The following is a 23,138-nucleotide window of genomic DNA, read 5'->3' on the forward strand; positions in this document are numbered from 1 at the left end:
TGCTTCTGTATGTGGAACGGAAAGGTGTACCATCTTAACCTTTACCTTTAGACTGAAAATGGTCTTGGGATGTCCCTGATCTCATCACACATTTTCTCCCCGAGTTTTAGAAGAACCGTAGCTAAACTCTATTCATAAAATAGACTCAGCACCTTGGATAGCTCACATAAAGTTGTAGATGTACACCATAATAGCCCTGAACTTTGCAGTTTCCATGATTCAGACTATGGATGCTAATATTTGTCCTCTTTGTTGTCATTTCCTTTGCAATTGTATTGGTGTTTTTTTAATTAAAATGGTCAAAAAAAACTTCACATGCTTGATCAATATTGTTCATATTGCAGATGGGTACACAACAGATGATATTGAATTCTACTGGAATGGAGGTGAATCTGCTGTGAGTGGAGTTAGTAAGATTGAGCTCCCTCAGTTCTCAATTATCGATTACAGGATGATTTCAAAAAGAGTTGAGTTTGCAACAGGTAAGCACTGAAGCATCCCGAGGACATCCCCTTGAAATAACAAAAAAATAAGTATGAACATAGTGTCACTGCTGCTACTACTGTTATTGTGACTGCTGCTGTTACTGTTTTGTTGTTGTTGTTGTTCTTGTTGTTGAAGTTGTTGTTTTTTTGTTGTTACAGGTGCATACCCTCGACTATCACTGAGTTTTCGACTTAAGAGAAATATCGGCTATTTCATTTTGCAAACCTATATGCCTTCTACTCTGATTACAATTCTATCCTGGGTATCATTTTGGATAAACTATGATGCATCTGCTGCACGAGTTGCACTAGGTAATTTCTTCTCTGGACAATGCTGCTACTTAAATGTCACAAGGATTTCCACCAGAAGATTTTGACCACCCGGTAGTGCTCTCCCTCACATTATCCCTGAACCAGAAACATAATAATGCCATGGTCCAGCAAGGCTTGGCCTTCCCTTTAGGCAAAGTGAAACAATTCTCCTAAGTGACAGATGCTGAGGGCCAGTAGTGGCCACCCCCATCAGTTCCTACTGAGCATCCTAGCCATTGTTTTGGCAGACAACATTTATTTTGCATACCTTTAGCCAGCCTGTTGCCCTCAAGTTTGGGTCAGGACCATATCCCATTGCCCATGTTAATGTAAGGTCCAAGTATCAGCCTGGCCAGTAAAATGGAAAGGAAATCTTGTCTTTTGTTTTTGCTTTTTGTTTTTGCTTTTGTTTATGACTGGGGTAAGTCATCAAGTAAGAAGTATATTATTTGAGCTGATCATCTAGTCCAGTATTTGCCTACCACTGTGGCAAGTAAATGCCTCTGAAAGTTGAGAAACCTCGATAGTGATAGTCATTTTATACTATTCAGCCCCAGCATGTCACCCATTAGCCAGAATTTTGTCATCCATGGAAATGACAGAACTGTCCTAAGACATTTTGCCATCTTTGGTAGACAAGATGGTGCTGCCACCTTCTGTCTACAGAACCTGTCTGAACCAGAAGTGGGGTGTTACTTCAGCAGTGGTGATGGGACAGGATCCTCCATGCCATCTGAGATGGCAGGCTAACATGTAAGGTAGCATGGTTGTGTCTGAACAGAGCCAGCAGAATTTGGTTCTGCTACGTATCAGCAAACATTTGATGTGACTGCCTCAGTCTGCCCAATGGTAGAACCAGTCCTGAATCAAGCCCAAAGGCCAGAGCTTCCCTTCCACTTCATAATACACTTGCTGGAGCACACCAGATACAGGTAAGGAAGAACTAGAAGGTTGTTTAAAGAGAAACCATGAGAATGAATGGGAACTATTCAGATTCAGGACTTAAGCCTTAGAACTAACATAGGAGACATTCCTGGAAAATTGTGCTTCTCCTCCCCTGTAGACCCAATGTTATCAATAAGAAAAACCTGGCAATTTAATAACTAGAAAATATAAATCAATTGATGATGTAATTAAATATGGAACTGTCTGACTTTTTTTATAAAAAAAAATCAACTGCATTAGTTTTGATCTGGAAAATGTAACAGGGAGAATGATGTACACACCAATAAGAAACCGAAGATGAATCATAGCAGATAAACATGGCTTCATAAACCAGAATGTTTTCTACAGCACCTCTGTGTGCACACCATTTTAGAAAAAAACCAGGCTTGTGTTTCTTGCCTAAGATCATATTGCAATGTCTCAAAGATCTCATTCATATCCGTTCTAAGTACTGCTATTGTAGCTGTGTAAACCTCATTTGAAATGTTCAAGTCTTGGATACCAAACATAGTGAATAAATTGGAAAGGATTCAGTGGTGAAGGGAAAGGGTGCTTTTAACAAAAAAAAGGTCTGGAAAGGAGACATATGCAAAATATTCAGCTCAGAGTAAGAAAAAGGACCTATATGTTCACCTGTTCTATGTGTTAACAGAGAATAAGAAAGAACAGTGATTGCTTACTGTTAATCAAAAAGGTAATATTAGGACAAATTCTCTTTGAGATCCTAGAAACCTAACAAGCTGCATTGAAAGTTATTGAATCAATTTTTGAATATTTGCAAGAAAAGGTTGAGCAAGCGTGTGCCTCAGGTGGGTCTTTAAGACCATAGTATATTGCTTTTTATTATCATTATTACCATGTTTATTATAATTGTTTACCTAAATATTTACCCAAATGTTTTTTGTTCTAGGCTGTAAAATATATTTAGAGCATGGGGAGGTTTACAATACAGGCATTAATTTCATACATTTCATTATCAGAGAGCAACACAAGGGTCTCATTCATATCACACAAGGGCCTCATACATTTGTGCCATCACAGGTTTCTGGGTACTCTGTGCATATGAGCTTCCAGTCCTTGTGATTGTAAAGTATGGGTGAACAACTTCACATTTTTAAAAACCCAATTGTTAAAATTTAGAAGTGGACTTTCTTCCACTTCTGGTGTGAACTTATTTTTAAGCATTCTTGGCAAGCTATGTTGCTATTGGAGAAGCAATTTTCTGCTTCTGGGATATATATATACAGTATATATTAGGGCTGCACAGACTGCCAAAAATGACCCCAAAAGTGGGGGATGAAAATCAGAAGAACCCAAAATGTCTACTTGTTGTTTCAAATAAATGAATATATTCTGAGGTGCTGAACAGTGCAGGGAACCCCTGTAAACTATTTTGAAAAGTAAATTTCTGTTTCTGGAGAATCCACGCACAAAATTGATTTGTGCAAATTAATCCGAACATGATAGTATCCCTAAATAGGTATTATGCACTCAACAACTTTAAAAATATTCATTGATCAGCTGCAAAGGGATCTTGTAGAACCTTTGAGACAAGCTTCTTTCTTTAATTTCATCTCAGATTTCCACAAGTTCCCTTTGCACATTGATTTTCTAGTCTAACACAGCTATGTATTTATCAGATGGTTGTATTTATATCCTATCTTTACTCCACTGAATTCAAAGCAACGTACAAGATTCTGTTCCTCCTCACACTATCTACCCAACAATGCTGTGAGGTAGCGCAAGCTGAAAAAGAATGATTTTGGCCAAGGACACAGGGTGAATTTAATGGCTCAGTGGAGACTTGGAGAAATTTGGATCTCCCAGACCTTGGACTGACACTCTATACCACACTCTCCACGACATATTGTGCTGTGTAGTCACTCTGCCCATTTGGCCTGTAAAGGATTTCCTCCTTCTTTACTTATAAGATTACTCATAGCTGATGGTTGCATTTGGTACAACAGTATCTGTCTTAAGTGATGCAACTTCCACAAGACTGTTTCCTTTCTGGCTTCCACAATGGAGAAAACATGTGAAAGGTGTTCATCGGTGACCCATGCAAGCCAGCACTGCTAACTTAGGAACTGGCAGCCATGCTGCTTAGGAGATGTGGGAATGGAATCTATGTTTGAAATGCATTTGTGATGTACAAATGGAGGAAGGTGACAAAATGTGGTCACATGGAGTGTTCCTATTTTTGTCCTCCAGCCAAGATACAGCACTCCATTTCCCTTCCTCCTGATCTTCTATTTTGTTTTTCTCAGCAATAACTCAGCTTTTCAAAGCATTCCTCACTAGCAGTGGTGGATTGTAGTCCAAGCAGAAGAGAGTATCTCACATTCCTATTTTGGGTGAGCCACTTTCCATCCCTGCTCAAGCATAACCTTCCTCTCCTCATTTGGCTATCTGAACATTATTTGTATTTTTGTACCTTTTGTCTTCCTCCTGGGAGCTTTTTCTTGTGTGCAGGTGGTGTCATTTTGGCAATATAAGTATTAATACTGAGTTATTAGTACACAGGGTTTGTATAAGGGTTTAGTAAAGGCAAATGACTGGTTTCCTCATACAGGCCAATGTGTTCCTTCTTCCTAGGAATCACCACTGTGTTGACAATGACCACCATCAGCACTCACCTCAGGGAGACACTGCCAAAGATCCCCTATGTGAAGGCAATTGATATCTACCTAATGGGATGCTTTGTGTTTGTGTTCCTTGCCTTGCTGGAGTATGCTTTTGTAAATTACACATTCTTTGGTAAAGGCCCTCAACATCAGAAGAAGGCAGCTGAAAAGGCAACTACAGAGAAGAAGAAACTGGAAATGAATAAAGTTCAGGTAACTCTCTCAGTTTTCATATATATTCATTTATATTCTGGATGATGAGGAAGCTTTAGCTCAGAAAACCCAGACAGATGGCTGCTACATGGTACAGTTGCAGTAGTTTGATTCCATTTTAACTGTCATGTTTCCATCCTAAGGAGTCCCAGAATCTCTAGTTTGGCGAGACGGTTAGAATTGTCTGCTAGAGAGCTATCGCATTATAATTCAAGAAGGCGTGCATACAGAGCACAGAATTTCAAGCACAGAATTCTACAAATTTCACCAAATTATACATCCCAAGATTCCATGGGATAGAGAGGTTGCAAGTTCTGTTAGCTTTACTTGTTGTCAGTGGTAAAATCAGGATCCAGTTTTCTTTTAAACATGTTTTTTGAAAAGACCTAGATCAATGCCTTTTTATCCTTCCAGGCCCCAAATTCACATTTTGAACTCAATAAGTAATCCACTTTGATAATACAATGTTTTATTTGGCCACTAGTAATAACAACTATTTGTTATTTCCACTATCAGATGAAGTATGCCTCTCAATATCACTTGCCAGAGAACAGGAGCAGGAACCTGGAATTTCACACTTTCCTGCTTGTGCACTTTCCATGGGCTTCTGGTTGGCCTGATGGTGTAGACAGATCTGTGTTCTGCTTCAGTGTAGCTGTTCATAAATTATTATTTGTATGATCTTACATTTAGAGTCTCCTACCCCACACCCCACCCCATTATGCCGATATTCATCTGCTTTCCTTTCTTAGTCATTATGGAAGTAGTTGCTGCAAAGAACTCTTCAATTTCTTAAATTTGGAAAAAAACAGATCTAATAACATGGACCATCATTCTAATAACATGAGCAATGGGTTGTTCTGGGTTATTAGGGATGTTCTTGAATGAGAATTTCTCCATGTGCCTCTGGACTTTGAGTTATTTAACTGATCTTCACAAGTAGATTTCTACCAACAGCAATTCTGTCTTCATTTTGGGACCCCTATAATTTAAAGGACCATATTATCCCTAGTAGAACCCCATTGAGATTTTTACAGCCGGGCAAGATGATAATTAAGACAAAAGTTAGATGACAAAAGATATTTCTATTTCCTCCTTCCATCTAGGGAAATGTGTTAATTTGTTCGCAGTCATGATAAACTCTTTGTTATGAATTCTGAAACCTATAATTCGGAGAAAATGAATAGGCTGATGATTTATACCGATCAGGAGGCTCCAAGTGATTTAAAAACTCATTTTAAAATGGAGCAATGTTGTTCATAATGCTTTAAATTAAGGCAATAATTCATCCACTGCAAAGAGTGCACAGTACTTTAAACAAAGAAGCGCACATGTATCATTGATTTAAACTATTAGTATTCATGAGATATTTGTCTTTACAGTGGGTCAGGAAAAAAACTAGAACAATATTAATGATGTTTACACTCCCTTTGTGAGTGACTACATAACTAAATGGGGAAGCCCTTTAAGTTACTAATTGGGTTGTCTAGTAGTTAAAAGCTAACGTCCATTGTTATCTCCTGAGAAATTTGTATTGCAGTGTTTTGTGCAATAATGCAACAGTCCAGCACATGATAGTTCAAAACATATTGCTCTGACAAATGGACATTTCATTTGGCTCTCTTTGCACTCAGGCTGATCTAACCTTCACAAATGTGTCAACCTCCACTTTTTAAAGCTAGCGCGTATCTCTGTATATTCAGGGAAGCAAGAGTTAATGTATTCTCCAAACCAAGTTTCGCTTCACCCTCATCAGTATAGGCATTGAAAGAGATAGAGTTGGCAGCTTAAAGTTACCCATCCCTAACTGCTTTGGTGTTGCATTTTATACAATTGTTTCATTAGCAACGTACTAACTAGTGAGGGTATTAAACACAACTGATGAATTAGAGATATTCTAATTCATGCTCCTTCTTTAGATTGATGCCTGTGGGAATATTCTTCTTACAACCCTGGAGATGAGAAATGAAGTCAGCGGATCCAATGTTCTTGCAACTCTGAATGATCCAAGAGCAACTATGTATTCCTATGACAGCGCCAGCATCCATTATAGGAGGCCTCCCCCTACAAGAGATCTCTACAGCAGAAGCCCTTTGGATAGACACACAGTCCATCAAAAGGGACGCTTACGGAGAAGAGCGTCACAACTCAAAGTCAAAATCCCAGATTTGACTGATGTCAATTCCATAGACAAGTGGTCCAGAATGGTCTTTCCTATCACATTTATTCTTTTCAATGTTGTGTATTGGCTTTATTATGTGCACTGAATTATGCTGTGATTCCTCCACCCAATCAACCCAAACACCTTTTCTCCTTTCCTCAGTTTTGCCAACCTTAAGGACTACAGTAGCCACAATGCTACATGTTCAAAGTACAGTATTCAGCCATTCAGTGGATTAGGGTGTTCTTTTAACCACATCCAAAAGTTATTCCATGTTTACTTCATAAAGACAGTATCTATCTGAACATACTACTATTCTTTTAGATCTGCTTTCAGAGAGCGACGACGTTGAAGACGTAAGTGCTATTCTTCGGTTAATTTTAAGATTATTTCTGGTAATCTTTCCTTTCTTTTTTCTTAACATTTAAACTTAGAAGTTATTTGTTCCCCTTTTTCATGAAGTTTATTGGTATTTCACTGCATTATGAAAAATATGAAGTTGAACAGACTCCAGTTATTCCCCAATATATGACAGCTGCAATTCTATGCACATTTACTGGAAGTGAGTCCCATTGATAAGAGTAGAACCTACTTCTGTGTAGACATACATAGGATTGTGCTGGAATCTTTATGGTAAATGATCTTTCAGCACAAGAGATGATTTTACAGTCCGAAAAAAGTATGGAAGCTTATATGGAGACTTTTGATAGGGCAAAGTTAGGGCTTCAGTGTCTAATCATAGATTTTAAAACATTTTTAGAAATTAAAAGGGTACCCCTGATGAATCCAATAGCCTGTGTTTTAAAAAATGTGGATGATTTTATGTACATGTCCTTGCAAGAATTCCAAATGATAGAAAGCATGTACAAAGAAGCTTAACCTTCTTTCACATATAGAAGCGAATGCCTCTCCCCAATGGTGCCTAGTGCAATGTGCACATTAATATCAAAAAACAAAATATGCTTTCACTTTTCTTTAAAAATGCTGCTTTGCTTGTAAGAAAATGTGTGCTGGTTTAATCAATAACGTATTAAAACCCCATGTAGTTTGAGCAGCCAAGATTTCTGTAAGCAGGCGAAATCTAGACAGAACAAATTACATTATATGCACATTCTTAAAACAGGAGCCACTAGCTGGTTTATTGTAGAAGTGAAAATGGAACTGAGACAAAAAGCAGAGGTCTCCCAGAGAAAAAGAAAAGGGGCTTTAGCACTCAGTAGCTAGCAGCCATAGAAGGGCTGTTTGGAATCATGAACATAGCAGGATTGGATATTAAACCCTTCTTCCTGCAGTTCTGATCTAGACATTTTTCCCTATTTGCCTTTAGAGACGGGTGGAGTTCCATTTTTTATTAATGAGAGCTTCTTACAGAAATAGCAGATATCTGGGGAGGGGAGCAAATTGCATCAAGACCATAATGGGAATCCTAGTCAGACTCTTCCCTCACTTATGAACTGTTGTTTCATAAGAAGAAGAAGGAAGAGGAAACATGCATGAGCACATCATGTGATATCATATCTGCTTTAACCTTTGCGGGCTAGATATGCTCACACAGAGGGATGAATTGTGACATCAGGGACGTAGCCAGGATTTTGGGAAGGAGGGGTCCAGACAGAGTGCCACTATTATAATGGAGCATGGGCGCAGCAGTGCGGTGGCACACAGCATTCATTGTATCTATCAGAAGGGGATCCTGATCCCCTGGACCCCCCCCCCCCTTGGCTACACCCCTGGTGATGTCTCTGACATAATACCAGAGGAATGGAATACCTCTGGCGTTATAGCTTCCATAACAATTTCCATAGCCTGGGCTTGGAGCAATCCAGGATACATAAAGGGGAACATATAGAGAATACACTGACATTGATTCACCTCCCACAGTTTTGGATCTACTTCCACTGTAGCTGTGCAAAGCCTTCCTAGAATTTGGAAGACAGGGAATCAGTTTAATTAGGACAATGAGGTGTGGCCAGAGACCAAAAGATGTGAGTTACATTAATGGTGTAGTGCATATTTATTAACTTCAGTTATAATAACAAAAAATATAATAACAAAAAAATCAATCTGTATGTAGTGAGGTTGTGTCCATTAGAGGGGCATTACTTGATCCATGATTATGGTATTTCGATGACAGGACAAAAACTATAAAATTATAATACCAAGGTGGCATTCCCCCAGTGAAATCTTGCATACAGATGCATTGTTCTGTATGATGCTCTCATGGTTTTAGAGACAACGGTGCCTCATTGTAACCTCTTCTATCATTATCTCCTGGCAATAAGTATTTTGCTTCACTAAAGTCCTCTTTATAGGTGGCATAGTTACAGGTAGGCTCAGACAGCATCTGTTCCCCTTCCTTGCTAGGAAACTATTAGGTTTTAGGGTTTTCTCTTAGCTTCACCAAGACAATAATCTAAAGAAACTTGATGTATTCCCATTCCTGATGGTAAACAGGTATAATTCAGATCAATATCTTTGTAGAAGCCATTTGTGTCCTATGCCAAGCCCTTGGGCAAGGGCTGAATGGAAATACTGAGGTTTTTTGCAAAGAAAGTTTACATAACAAGTAGGTAAAAAGACCCGACATTTCCATATACTGCACTAAGGTCAGCTGGTTATAAACCCTTTAACAAAAATGATTAAAACAGGATATGTTAACACATTAACCATCATCTACACCATTAGTGTGTGATAGCAAATTCATCTGCATACAACAGAAACATGAATATATCATTATGTAGAATCCGTGCAAACATATACATATATATGCATATACATCAACACACAACAAAATGTTCACAGCTTTTTTAGGTGGAACTGGACACATAAATGTACACACAAAATGATACATGCATGTGCAACTTTTCACACCTAACATGTTATATGCAGTGGGATACAATGATTCACCAGATCCAAAAAAATTATCAGTTTACTGAATGCAAGACCCAGTTCTGGTCAGTGATTAGGCATCAGTTTCACTTTGTCTCAGAGTACTGTCTTATATTGAAAGTTAGCATTTATCAAATTCAGTAATTGAAAACTAAGATGCTAACAGTATAAGGTCAATACTATGTGCTTGTCCTTCCATCCTTAGAATAATCTCTATCTTTTTCTCTTAGTTTGCAAAAGTACAGTATCTAAGCAACTGCAAATGAACATATTAGCTCAAATTACTTCACGGAATATCATTTGTAGGGCTGAAACAGAAGAATGCATACACACAAATTTTCAAGTTTTAATTTCATAATTTCATTAAAAATTAATATTATAATCCCTTACATATGAAAATTATCCTCTCAGAAATGCTGATTATACAGTGGGCCCTTGCAATCCACTGGAGTTTCGTGCCAGGCCCCCTTTGTGGATATCAAAATCCGGGGATACTATTAAATATAATAGCATAGTAAAATGGTGTCCCTTATATAAAATGGCAAAATCAATACTTACTTTTTGGAATACACACACACACACACATATAGTATTTTCAATTCATGGGTAGTTGAATCTGTAGATAAAGAGCTCATGGAATGGTGGGCCAACTGTATTTTCTGAATGTCACATAGAAAGCCCTACTTTTTAGATGTCAAGAAGTTAGCCAAAGTTAGTCAAAGAGAAAATGTTGATAGAAATTAAATTAGGAACAACCGTTAATCAGTATAAAAAAAACATACCAAGGTCAAAATGCAATAAAAGGGTAAACAATTCATTGGAGAACAAGCAGGGAGAATAATATAGCAGATTTTTAATCATTCTCACATTTTAATTATTTTCTCCAAGTCTCATCATTCAAGCTGGGTAGTGAGATGCACAATTTTAAAAATAGTAATTTGCACGTAACCACTATTTATTTCTGTTGACCTTTTCCCCTATGTTCAGACTGGAATCATTCTACAAGTAAATATCTTAAAATTTAATTGTGATTAAGCAGTATTAAAATTACAAAAATAGCACGGTTATCTGAGAGTGTGCACACTTACCCAGGCATAACTAAGGCACACTGAACATGTGTTAAGATTGCATTACAAGTTGTATTGAAAAGCAATTCTATTCATAAGGTCCATCACAAAGGAAATTAGTCTTTTTGTTGCAAGCTGAAAACATGTAAGAAGGCTATGTATCTGTAAAACAACATTTTAAGATTTATAATTTTAAAATAACAATATACATGTAGCACATGTCATGAAACCCAGTTTGTATCACAAATACAATAATTTTATTCTCTGTGATACCTTGGAAGTGGCATCCTTGCTGTGTTCCATATGTTTGGCATCACATAGAAATCCAGTCACTGAAACTACACAAGTAATATTTACATGCCAGGCTTCTACAACTCAGAAGTATGCACTTCTGGCAAGCCAATAATGCAAAAATATGCGCACAAAGAGTGGCTGGTGACTGCTGTGTCAGTGGTGTGTTGAATCCACGCTGGGGTGTTTTCCAAACTTTAAAATAGCCATTCAAAAGTCTGAACCTATTTTGGAGGTAGGGTTCATTCCAGCAGATAAGACTAACATGAAACACAAAGTGAACTGACCACACCATGGAAACTACAACTAAACCCACTATGGCAGGTGTCATATTTAAACTGACTCCAGAAGAGTTATGCTTTTTGAATGTGACTACATTTAAAATATAGTATAGTCAGCCCTCCACATTTATAGCTTAGACTGTTGAGGATTTGAGTATTCAAGGATTTGATTAATAAGTTATCTCAAGGAACCTCTAGCTCCTCCAGTGCAGTCAGTGTCCACCAGAAATTGTGCTGGAGGACCTAGAGATTCCTGGAAAGAACACCTCTTTAGGCATTCATAGGTCTCCAGAGCAATTCTAAGGTCAGCTTCTGGCAGATGTTGACCACAGAGTTGCACCAAAGGACCTAGAGATTCCCAGAGAGGTGTTCTCTCAGGTAAAAAATATAGCTGTTTTTTATTTGCAGTTTTTCCACTTCCATGGGGGCCATGCATCCCTAACTCCAGTGAATGTGGAAGGCCCACCATACATGAGAATGTGTATGGTAATTTTTCCTAATTTGAAGAGGGTGTTATTTGTTGTGTTAGAGCTAGTTGGAAGCCACCGTAAGTCACCAGCTTTTTATATAATTTAGGCTGCAATCCTTCAGACCCATTCGTGGAAATAAGTCCCAATAAATTGAATAGGTATTTATCAACTGAAAGTGCCTTACCATAACAAGAAACAAATATATCATGTTGCACACCTCTTATCTCCCAGGTGGTTTTAGCTGGAAAATTATGGATTTCCATACATTTACACTTTTCAATGGACATTCTGTTAGAGAAACGAGAGCCTTGTTTGGACCAGTACTGTTAGCTGGTGAACCTTTATCCTGGTCTAAGTCACTAGATCAAAACTGAAATGAACTAAAAAAGACATGCTGGAACTGTGATGTCTGAAAAAGGAGATTTTCTCTGACATGGATGATCTTCGTAAAGCCAAGAATTATCGAAACACATCATCATTTTTGCTGTTGAGGCTTAATAAATTGCAACCCAGCAGCCATCTTACAGTTCCACTGCTTCTCTAAATCGTTCCCAAAATTCCTCAGGCAAAGTTCTGATTACCCAATACAATATTCTCTCAACTAAACTCCTTTTCCTCTTTGTCTGTTTAAACATTATCCTAAACCTCTTGATAGCTAAAGAAATACCCAAAGTGCCAAGTGGGAAATAGAATTTTAAGCTGCTTTTTCAAAAAGTAGCACCAAGGCTGAGCCAAGAGAATTCATTCACATTGTGCCTTTATATACATCCACTTTTGAGTGTATTCTAAATCCATGAAAAAGAGGAAAGAATCCATGAAAAAACAACATGCTTACAAAAGTGCCTTGTTCATATGAATCTAAATTCAGTTTTCCTTTGAACTGGACCAAAATTTTTTAGTGCTCTTGAATCCCATTTGGGGGGAGAAAAGGGGACAGAAATTAGATTAGCAAATAAAACAGTAAAAATGAGAAGTGATGCCCCAAAGCGTTCTATTGAAAATGAGAAGTGATGCCCATCAAGTGTTCTATTGAAATGTTAAGTAAATTATTTATATTAAGATGTTTAAAAGCTAATTTACTGCCATGTGCTGTCAATTTGGAAAGAATCTATACATAGAATACAAGAGAGATGTAATTAAAACATAGCTCTGTAACAAACTAAGCAATGTCAGTATTAATGTTAAAAATTTACTGATTTACTAAAATTTAAGCTCTAGATCTTTTTGTTTTGTTTTGTTTTTATTATTTATTTTTGAAAAAAAATTGTACAAATAGAAATGAAATCACGGCACACTAAGCTCCAATTGTACCTGGCAGGTACTTACTTTTAAGTAAACATGCGTAGGCTTATTCTGCTTATTCTTCTAAAAATGACATTTTCTGGGATAAATTCTCCCTTCTACAAAGCTGCCTTTGAATCTATCTACTTTTTGGGGACATGGAGATGTATAAATGCATGTGGTCACTGAATTCATGTCAGTCTCAGTGTATAGACTGCCTATGAAAAACCAATAAGTGGGTTGAAAATAAGGATACGTTAATGAGGATAGCAGGCCAGTTTGAATCACCATTGCCTCCAGCCCTGTGAAACTGGGGTACATATAATCTTTTGGACAGCAGAATATATTGGAACTACCATATTGCCACAAAATTTTCAGAAGAGCATCCATCCATGACAAACAATCTACCAAACTGCATGATTGGTAGAAGTATGGATAGACTTTGCTTGTAAACATAGCTTCAACAAATTATTCCTTCAACCAAGCAGACCCATCTTTCAACAAAACCAATCTCTGGTTGTAGTTTGTGAAACACAGAAAGGAGTGTGGTCAAACAGCTCAGTTCTTGGATGTCCAACTGCAATTTGAGGAACAAAAGCTTCATCCATCACCATTTGGTAGCTGACTCAGTCTTGAAACAGCCCTTTGGCTTATGATCATTGCTCACTGCTCCATGCCCAACTTAACTGCTGGCTGTTTCCACCAAAACTTTAACACTGAAATCCTTTAGGTATATGCCTTAGAATAAGTTCAACTGAATTTAGCAATACTTGCATCAAAAAGCATAGGACTGAACTGCACAACTGCACATCTCCATCCATCTTGCCAAAAAGCAGAAGCAGCATTTTGCTTGGTTGATGAGAGAATCAGTCCCTACCAACAGAGAGACCATAAATAGGGGTGGAAATTGTGTAACCTTAGGATACTGTTAGACTATGTCCATGGTTCTTCACCACTGGATATGTTGTGTAGGGCTGAGGAGAAGTGCATTGCAGCAATATTGGGAGGGCCACACTTTGATCATCCTTGATCAAGTCTGTGCATGTATAAGACAGGATGTATAAGACATGGTTTTTAGAAGACAAGGTGAGAAATAAGTAGCCCTCCAAACATTGTTGGACTACAAATTCCATCAGTACTAGCCAGCACAATCAATGGTGAGGGATGATGGATAATGGAAATTGTCATTCACTAACATCTGGAGGGCCACAACCCCCTTTTACAAAACAATGCTGATGTGATCCAGCTGGAACATCCAGTTTATTTAATGTGGCATTTTCTCTGCAAATGTGAAATCATATAAGTACAAATAATATATTTTTTCAGCTATATTTCTAAGAGAGAGTCTTCATCCTTTCAGAGATAACATGATAGCAAGCTACTTTAGGAATGTTGTACAAAAGCCATTAGGGCTTCATGTGGCAATTTACCTGATATATAAGCCAGCAAGTTATTTATTTATTTTATTTATACTCAGTTTATCCACATAAAAAGGCAGCTAACAATAAAACAGATTAAACACAAAATTTTATTAAAAGATAAAAGGGGGGGAAATCAGTTGGAGCCTCTTCTAACAATGAACGATTTCTAACAACGAACCGAGTTAACATTTGTAACTGCTTAGCACATAACTTTCATGCATTTATTTAACCACATGTTTGAAATGTCCCATGTTTGAATTTTATTTTTCCTTGAAGAAAAATAAATATTAAAACTAGGGTAGACAGACAGACGATAGAAGAAGAATTGCTGGCTACATTACTCAATTCCTTTTTATTGCAGTGTAGCAAAGGCAATAATATTAGCCATTAATGTACCCCATGTGCTCTTTCAGCTACAAATATATTTTTAAAATACAGATATAAAGGCTTTATGAATTAGAGCTGGAATGAGTTACTTTTTGAAGTACTGTTCCCAGTATCCTCCAGCCAAATGGGAACTGTGGTACAAAACAGTAATTTGTCCAAGCTCCATTTGTGATTCACTAGGCCCACCGGTCATTTTGGCAACCTATGTGTGTATTCACATGCATGTTACAAAAAAGGTAATTCTCTCCTTGAGAATTTCCTTTCTGGTCAGTGAGAAAGGAGTCCAATTATTACAGGGATGTTCCATCTCATCTGGGCCCAATAGGCTGGCTTCAGTCTAATTCTTTAAGTAGATCAGCCAGTTGGGCTCTTCACCAAGGTGCTACAGCTTTTAGAGAGTACCAAGCGGCATAGGACAATCTGAGGTAATAGGTTCAAGATTACCAGAAAGAACAGGGATTAGGGGCACCCTCTCCATCATGACAGGCCCAGTAAATGGATCCAATGACTGAAATTCATTGGTAAGTACTGAATTACCAGGTAGAATTACCTGCTGTTATAGAGATTTATAGAAACAGTGAATCCCTGAGTCAGATCACCTTTCCTTTCCTTCTATGGTATCAGCACACTCTGCAGGACACATCTGCTAGAGGCTACATGTACCAAGCGAATGTTTTCTGAGGACTAAGCAGCTGCCCAGAACATTTTCACCAGTGGAACTCTTTCTCTCATAGCTCCTGAGGTAGCTCTGCTTCTAGCCACATAGGCTACCATTCCCTCTGGGACTTCCAAGCAACTGGATGTGCTGGTCAGAAAAATATACTTTCTGATACACCTAGCCAGGCAAGATCTGGTGGCTCTTTATACCTCAAGAAGGCTCAATAGGCTACAAAGTGGGCATTGTGGTATATACCGAATACCTGATTTCATAGCATCTGAAAAAGAAAATATGTTCACATACTGTACCTGTTGTTATGTATGCATATATCACTAAAGGATTCTGGTCTCTTATCTTTATGGGAAATGAATAGGCCCTTCTCTATTGAAATAGGTCCAAGCAGATGTTTAAAGTGTAAGGAACCTGAAGCATATGGCACTGACAGGCTTGAAGAGTGGCTTAGACAGAACTCTGAAGCACTACATTGAGTTTCTATGGGGGAACAGGGCTTGTGTGGCCACTGAGGAATCTCGTAATGTGTAGGTGTGATTTCAGGGTACCTCCATGCAATTGCAGAGACCTGGGCATTTGAGGGCATAAGAACAATTGAAAGGCCATACAGAATTCCAGAATGCCCCAAACTCTCCTCCTTGAAAGATCTCTTTCCACCGTGATCTTTCTGAAAAACTTGGTAATTGGAGGAAGAGGGGAGAAGTGTACAGAGGACAATCTTGGAGCATCTGAACATCAAGGCAACAATGCAAGTGGTGTCTTTTCCTGGTATCTTAAAACATAAATTGCCAATTGACACTGATGTGGGAAGGTGAATGATCAGCATCCCCATCTGGCCGACCACTAGACTGAAGTTGTCTGGGTGAAATGACCATCTTCCTGGATCCATACACCTCTTGCTGAGTCAGTACATCAGAGTATTGAGGAGTTCCTTCAGGCATTCCACAGTGCAGGATTGTGAGACTACCTGAACAGACAATTGAATCCTTTCTCAGGGACTTGGACCATGTCCTGCTTTTGCTTGCAGGCCTTTATTGCCATCTTGCCTATTCTTACTGGGATGTGGTTTCTTTCCAGGGCCATGAGGCTTTGCATTGCTAAGCAAACTGATCTCTTTTCTGCCCTGTTGAAGTTCTGCTCTGACTCTGCTTAGGAACGGTTTGAAGGTACAGCCCTAGGAACACAGGCAGAGGGTTTGGAGTTTCCCTGAGTGGGAGTGACCCTGCTCTGCTGCATTCTGGCACGCAATCATCTTCCTAGAAGACTGTTAAGACAGAGTATATCAAAGACATACCCAATGTGTTGGCTATTGCTTTTGACAAGTGTTGTCTCTCTTCCAAATAAAAAGTGTGCACTGGTAGAGTGTGGTTCTCCATCAAAACATCTTTGCTTCCTTAGGTGCTTGCTAGTGTTCCCACTATCTGAGTCCTGTTTGTATTTCGGTTCTTCTTTAGGGTTAAAAAAAGATAGGGAAGGTCCTCTTTGTCTCCCACTTTGAGAATGTGTTACAATCCATCAGCTCTCTCTCCATCCTCTGTTCAGAGATGAGCCCTTCTTCCTCCTAATCTAGTGATTCTGTCTCCATTCTATGGTTCTGGAGGTCCTGGATATCTTACTTGCAGAGAGTCTGTTGTGGGTATTATTGCTAGTGCTGCTTTCCACTGGTGGGTGGCAATGTGCATTCAACTGCCATTAGCTGCTCTGGGACTAGTTGGAAGTTCCCATTGGGCGGATAAGGTGATGTGAGGAGTGCCTTGCCCATGCAGATGCATCCTACCTATGTGCTAGATGGCAGTAGAAATGTGGTGAGAAGGCTTTATCTACTGGCCAGCAGTTGCCCCTGGCCTAAGAAGGAGGGAGCAATTTCCCTTTGGTGTGGCATCCTTTCCTGGTCCCTTCATCTTTAACACAGTTGTGTTCTCTCTCTTTCATTCTCTTTCCCCCTGCACACATCCCCTTTTCTCTTTGAAACTAGCTTAGAGACCAAGCCTGGAGATACCGTCTCATGCTGATGCAGGAAACAAAAGGGGCAACTGGAGAAAGATCCATAGAGCCTGCCTATAGCTCCCAGACTCCATCTCCTCTTTTGACCAGAGAAATAATATACTCAGCAGTGGAGGCTATAATGAGTTTGGTAGGTCAGAAGCTGTGTAGACTTGCTATAATAATAAGTTTTATTGCTCCATCAGATACCAACATCATATTAATTGAGCTTTTAGCGACTCCTGCCTAAATATGTAGCTGCCCATGTGACATCTGACTGTGTTTGCGTGCGGTGGGGACTTGGTCTTCCATTGCTCCTCTTGGTCTACCATTGGTGCCTTTAGACACCAGCGAATCAATCTGGTGCAACCTCATTTTGCCACTCAGTAGCTCAAGCTGATCTTGTACAGGACTTCCCAAGAATCTGGAAGAACAAATGCATGAACCTTTTACATGTAGAATAACTTTGCCTGTTAATATAGAAGTGTTTGTGGCCTGGGCCACAGTTCAGTGGTGGTAATATTTCAGAGCCAGAACCACAGAGAATTACTCTGAATTGCTCAGGCTACAAGGCTTTACCTACATGTCTAAAAATGAAACAATTTATAATAACTGGTGTCCATGATTGTTATCTGGATGAGACCGTTCATCCAGAAGCAAATATTTGCCATATGACATGATGGCTGAAGTCTATTGACCATTACTTGAAATATCTACCACTCATGAACTAATATGTCTTTTCGTCAACAGGGTTTCACAACTAACTTTAAATTGTCACAAACCCACTTGAGGTGTTCATTCAAACTATCTAATAGAAACAAATAAAGGAACTACTTTCAGTGAATTGTTCTGGCTTCAGGTTTAAATCATATTTAGAGTTAACCCATTGAAAGCCATGGTATGGCCTGAATATGACTAAATCTGGATCCAACTAATTATTTTTTTCATTTTGAATCTAAGTTTAAAACAAGGCTCTAATACAAAAGGACAGAAACTCCATATGAATGAACCCCCCGCTCCTTTTCCATGACTCATTTCGATCTCATTTATAGGTTATAGACATAGTTTGATGAAACTGTATTGTGGGTTTCATTTTATCACTAGTCCCCATGAATTCAAATTTAGGCGTTTAATTACAAACAGAAAATCAAAAATATTCTTCAAACTGCCCTTTATTATGATTTTGAAAAGCTTTTTTCACCAGAATAATTTAAGGGGCTGAGCTGCTGAAAAAATCCCATTCAGTGTTTGTTTTTGGAAATGAAAGGAAAGATTTCTAGGAAATAAGCTCAAAGGAATGCCAAGGGAGGAAAAATAGACTAATTTTTTACAATTAACTTTTCTACTTTGTACAAAGATATGCTGCATTTTCTGATTCAAATTCCCGACCTGTTAGTGCAATGTGGATTTCTGTATATGCTTTTTACACAGTCAATTCTAACTTTTTAATGTGTGTGTATACATGTGTGTGTGTGTGTGTTTCTATGTATTGTTTTTGTTAGAGCGTTTCCTTTTTCTTACTGTATATAAGTGCATGTTTAGGAGGGTTTTTTCTCACATCGTTTCAAAGGTCTGCTTAATGTAGCATTAGAAATGGTTTTTGTCATCAACACAAAACGTTCTTTCAGATGTTTTTCCAAACTTGTTTTTTCCTGGATTAGATTGTACATTTTTATATGTTTTAAAATATCTGTATAGAGCCTACAATACTGTGATTACTTTCATATGCTGATTCAACTGATCTAGAATAGGAGAAAGGCCCAATCCACCAAGAAGGCACCCTGTGCAAGGCTCATTATTCTTGCTCCGCTTTCATCCATGTAATGGGGCCACTGGTGCTTTTTTCAGTTTGTGGAGAACATAGGCATCAAAATCCACTCTCAGCGATATTAAAGATCCAGCGGGAAAACAAGGAAAGCCTGTGCTTTAAGAGCATTATTTTGCCATTTCCTTTCAAATCGAACAACACTGACAGCAGGTATTACCATCACCAGGGTGAACAGCTTCAACTTTTTTTGTTTAAAGTTAAACACAGGCTTTACTGTTTAATGTTGCTGCTTTCTGCCTTTGGTGTGTGTAGTCCTTAGAAATTGCTCCTGAGGACTAGTCACATACGAGGGAAACACCACACAACTATTGATGGCCTTATGAATAGCCTGTGTTGGAAAAGACCTGACTCAGTTGTACCCTAAATCCTGCAGCCTTCATTTTAAGGCAGCAGCCATGGCTTTCCTTGGATATCTTATACATACTGTGCAAACCACAAACTGAAGCAAAAGCCCACCGAAAGTAAGTTTACTGTGAAAAAGGAACATGACTTAAAATTGCATGGAGCAATTCTTGCTGTGCAATACTAAACTGCTATCCCTTCAAATGCCAGAAAATAAAGATTAGCTCAAACGGGGTACATTTTTTGCCCTCAGGTAAACAAAACGTAGCAAGACAGAGACATGATCATTGCACTAATATGTTAACTATCTGTGACCAAAGTATATTCATATTTGTGTAGCCTCTTAGCATTAATGGATGATGCTGCCGGTTGGCCATCTTAGACTCCTCATTTTAATGTAGTTTTACTCACCTTTTACTCTTTATTGATAGTCTTTTTTTAAAAAAAAGGCCACCCAGAAATTGAGAAGTCACTTAGACTCATCAAATTCATTTTTCAGGACAAAAAATGTCACTGTAATTATATAAGATTTGTAATTTTAACACTGCTTTTTAGATGCTAATGTTGGCTTGTATGCATCTACAATATCCCTTTTATTTGGACCACCCCCTTCTCAGGGTATTTAGGAGTATCCCAATTTATTTTCTGAATAATCTTACAATATTTGAGAGGTCGATGCATAGTAATTTTTCAAGTTCAACAAGTGAGCTTCACATGCAAGCAGGGATTTAACCCAGGTATCAGTGACAACCAATACTCTATTCCCTACATCACTTTCTTTAAGAAAATCATTAATGCATAGAATCAGAATTGGAAGGTACCTCAAGGGCATTTAATCCAGCCATTTGCCAACTCCAGGAAATCTACTTAGTAGGGGGGCAGTGAGGGGGAAAGGGGGTGGCAGGCGCCCTTCAGTCAAAGTATTGGTATGCAGGAAAGACAAGGGCAACCAGCAATCCTTAGGACCATGGTGGGGATGAGGATTAAACTAAACTTCTTTTCAGGGTCCCTAGAAAACCACCACAGCCTCGCTGATCATTTTGTGTGGAGGTGTCTCCCACTCTTGGCCTGCCCATATGAGTTCAATCCCTTGAACCTGATCACTCTGGGAGCAGCAACCAAGAAACCTCTTGTCTGTACTGGCTTTTGCTGCAAGGCTTGCACGGGTGAGAGGCTTCTTATTCGCTGCTCAGCCACCTCTTCAGTTGCTGCTCCCAAGATTATAGGGTGCAAAAGGAGCAGCAACTGGGCAGCCAGTCAAACAGTAACCAAGAAGCCTCTCTGCTATGCTGGCCTTAGCTTCAAGGCTGGCACAAGCAAGAAGTGTTTTGGTCGCTGCTCAGCCAGCTGCTTGGTTGCTGTTCCCAAGGTGGCTGGGTGCAAAGGGAGCGTGAATTTGCAGTAGAAAAATTAAAGGTAAAGGTTTTCCCTTGACAAGATTGTCTTGTCATGTCCGACTGTAGGAGGCGGTGATCATGCCCATAACTAAGCCGAGAGAGACAGTATTGTCAGGGATAATTCCATGGTCATGTGGCCAGCATGACTACATGGAGAACAGGAGACTTAATATTAAAAAAAATGTGTCCAGGGGGTGCTAGGGTTGCCACTCAAAAGGAAAGGAACAGTAGCCCACAAAAGATTGGGGGCCACTGCAATAGAGTCACTCAACTGCCACTAGAAAACCTCCACAGAACTGCCAATCTTTTCTAACCTATTTTAACGTACAAATCATCCTCTGTCTGATTATTGCATGTATTTATTCTCTTCTAGTACATCCAGTAACACATTTCTCCTTTGTCCAAGTACAGATATGGCAAAATGTTCCGCTTTTTTAAAAAGAAAAAAAGTTTCAGAGCCTTTTCTTATAATTTCCAGTATTCTTGATCCCATCTTTTTCTTTTCTTTTCTTTTTTTCTTTTCTTTTCTTTTCTTTTTTTTTTTTTCCTTTTTTTTACTCGTATTTTTGTTTTAGTCATTGCATCTTTTAGGAAACAGTGCCATTCACTTGGAAAAAATAATACTCAGAGAAATATTAATTACAACTATATCCCAGCAAGGTAATGCCCTCTTGTTTTATCCCTTGGTATGTATTACCTAGATTATCCCATTAAATGCTGCAGGTACAAATGAACAAGACAGAAAAGGAGGAGAAAGTAGTGTTATCTACCTTGCATTAAGCCATTTTTCATAGCTTTACATAACATTACATAGAGGTGTAATAAATGTAAATTCTGTTAGTTGATGTATTCCTAGTTACCAAATAAATATTTTTAAAATAAATTTCCATTGTACAGACTTTCTTTGTATACATTAAAGATTTCAGTCTTAAAGTTTATATTAACAGTGGTGTCAAACATTTGTTACAAAGGTTTGTATATATGGTCAAAATTGCTGCTCTTCTTCCATTTTATTTTTTAAAATGGTGTGCAATTCGTTTTTTAAAAAAGCTTGCCTGAGACTGCATCCACACTGCAAAAATGATGCAGTTTCATACCAATTTAATTTCCATGGCTCAATGCTATGGAACCATGGGATTTGTAGTTTTATGAGGCACCAATACTCTGGCAGAGAAGACCAAGTTACACAAAACTACAAATCCTGTGCCATAGCACTGAGCCATGGCAGTTAAAGTGGTGCCACTGTTCCTACAGTGCAGATGCAGCCTATGACAACTAAGAATATTCACAGAGCATGGTGCTATAACATTTCTACTCTGCTCATGTTTTATTAGTCAATCATAAGAGTTGAAGCATTTATACAATAGTCTATGAAGCATTGGTGTTTCCACTACAGCAACATGTCTTAATACAATTGTTTTCTCCATAATTACACTCAAAATTATAAGTAGGAATTGTTTGTAGGAAAACTTGTATCATTTTTATATCATTGTAATATATATTACCATTGACCAATTTGTAGTTCCAATCCTCAAGGTAAAGAATATATTAATATTAAACTGAATAAATATGTGGCATCACCTGATGTGGTATCAGATAGTTTTACAGGACAGTCCAAAGACCTGCTCAAGTAAATTTGAGCATATGGTAGGGGGGAAAAGGAGACCCCTGCCCACCAATATGTGAACACAGATTTGGACCACATGTTTAAATATGTGAACATGTGTTCCTCCTGTCAAGGCTGAAAAGAAAAATCAGGATAATAACAAATACCTCGGATAATAAAGGTATATTGCCGGTATTGTCAAGGAGTCAACATTTCAGTGCTGTATCTTCATGTTCAGGTGCTCCAGTCCAGGGCCCTTTCACACTATACAATTAAGAGTGCTATGTTTCCAATCGAACTGTATGACAATATCTTCTGGAATTATAGGATTTGCAGTATGGGGAGGAGTATTTAAAATTCTCAGCCAGAGAGCTCTAGTACATCATCAAACTACAGTCCTTACGATCCGGTCAGAAGATGCCATGGTACTATATAGTATCACATCCCCAAACAGGATTGGGAACTGTATGGCCCTCTCCATGTTG

At 38.5% G+C, this 23,138-nt stretch overlaps 1 protein-coding gene across 2 annotated transcripts in view; it reads left to right on the plus strand.

The window, feature by feature from the left end:
* The window catches only part of GABRB1 (gamma-aminobutyric acid type A receptor subunit beta1), a 119,560-nt gene extending 109,410 nt beyond the window's left edge, over nucleotides 1-10,150 (plus strand). Inside the window, exons 6-9 of one of the 2 annotated variants that reach the window (XM_042466491.1) lie at nucleotides 345-482; nucleotides 645-797; nucleotides 4,338-4,579; nucleotides 7,065-10,150. In XM_042466491.1, coding sequence (XP_042322425.1) covers nucleotides 345-482; nucleotides 645-797; nucleotides 4,338-4,579; nucleotides 7,065-7,100 — 569 coding nt within the window. In that variant the 3' untranslated portion in view covers nucleotides 7,101-10,150. Of the gene's footprint in view, nucleotides 1-344; nucleotides 483-644; nucleotides 798-4,337; nucleotides 4,580-6,498; nucleotides 7,020-7,064 lie in introns of those variants that run through there. The other variant, XM_042466490.1, reaches the window with a different exon arrangement.
* Nucleotides 10,151-23,138: the final 12,988 nt, after the last annotated feature.

Source organism: Sceloporus undulatus, chromosome 5 (genome assembly GCF_019175285.1).
Source record: "Sceloporus undulatus isolate JIND9_A2432 ecotype Alabama chromosome 5, SceUnd_v1.1, whole genome shotgun sequence".
Taxonomy (NCBI): domain Eukaryota; kingdom Metazoa; phylum Chordata; class Lepidosauria; order Squamata; family Phrynosomatidae; genus Sceloporus; species Sceloporus undulatus.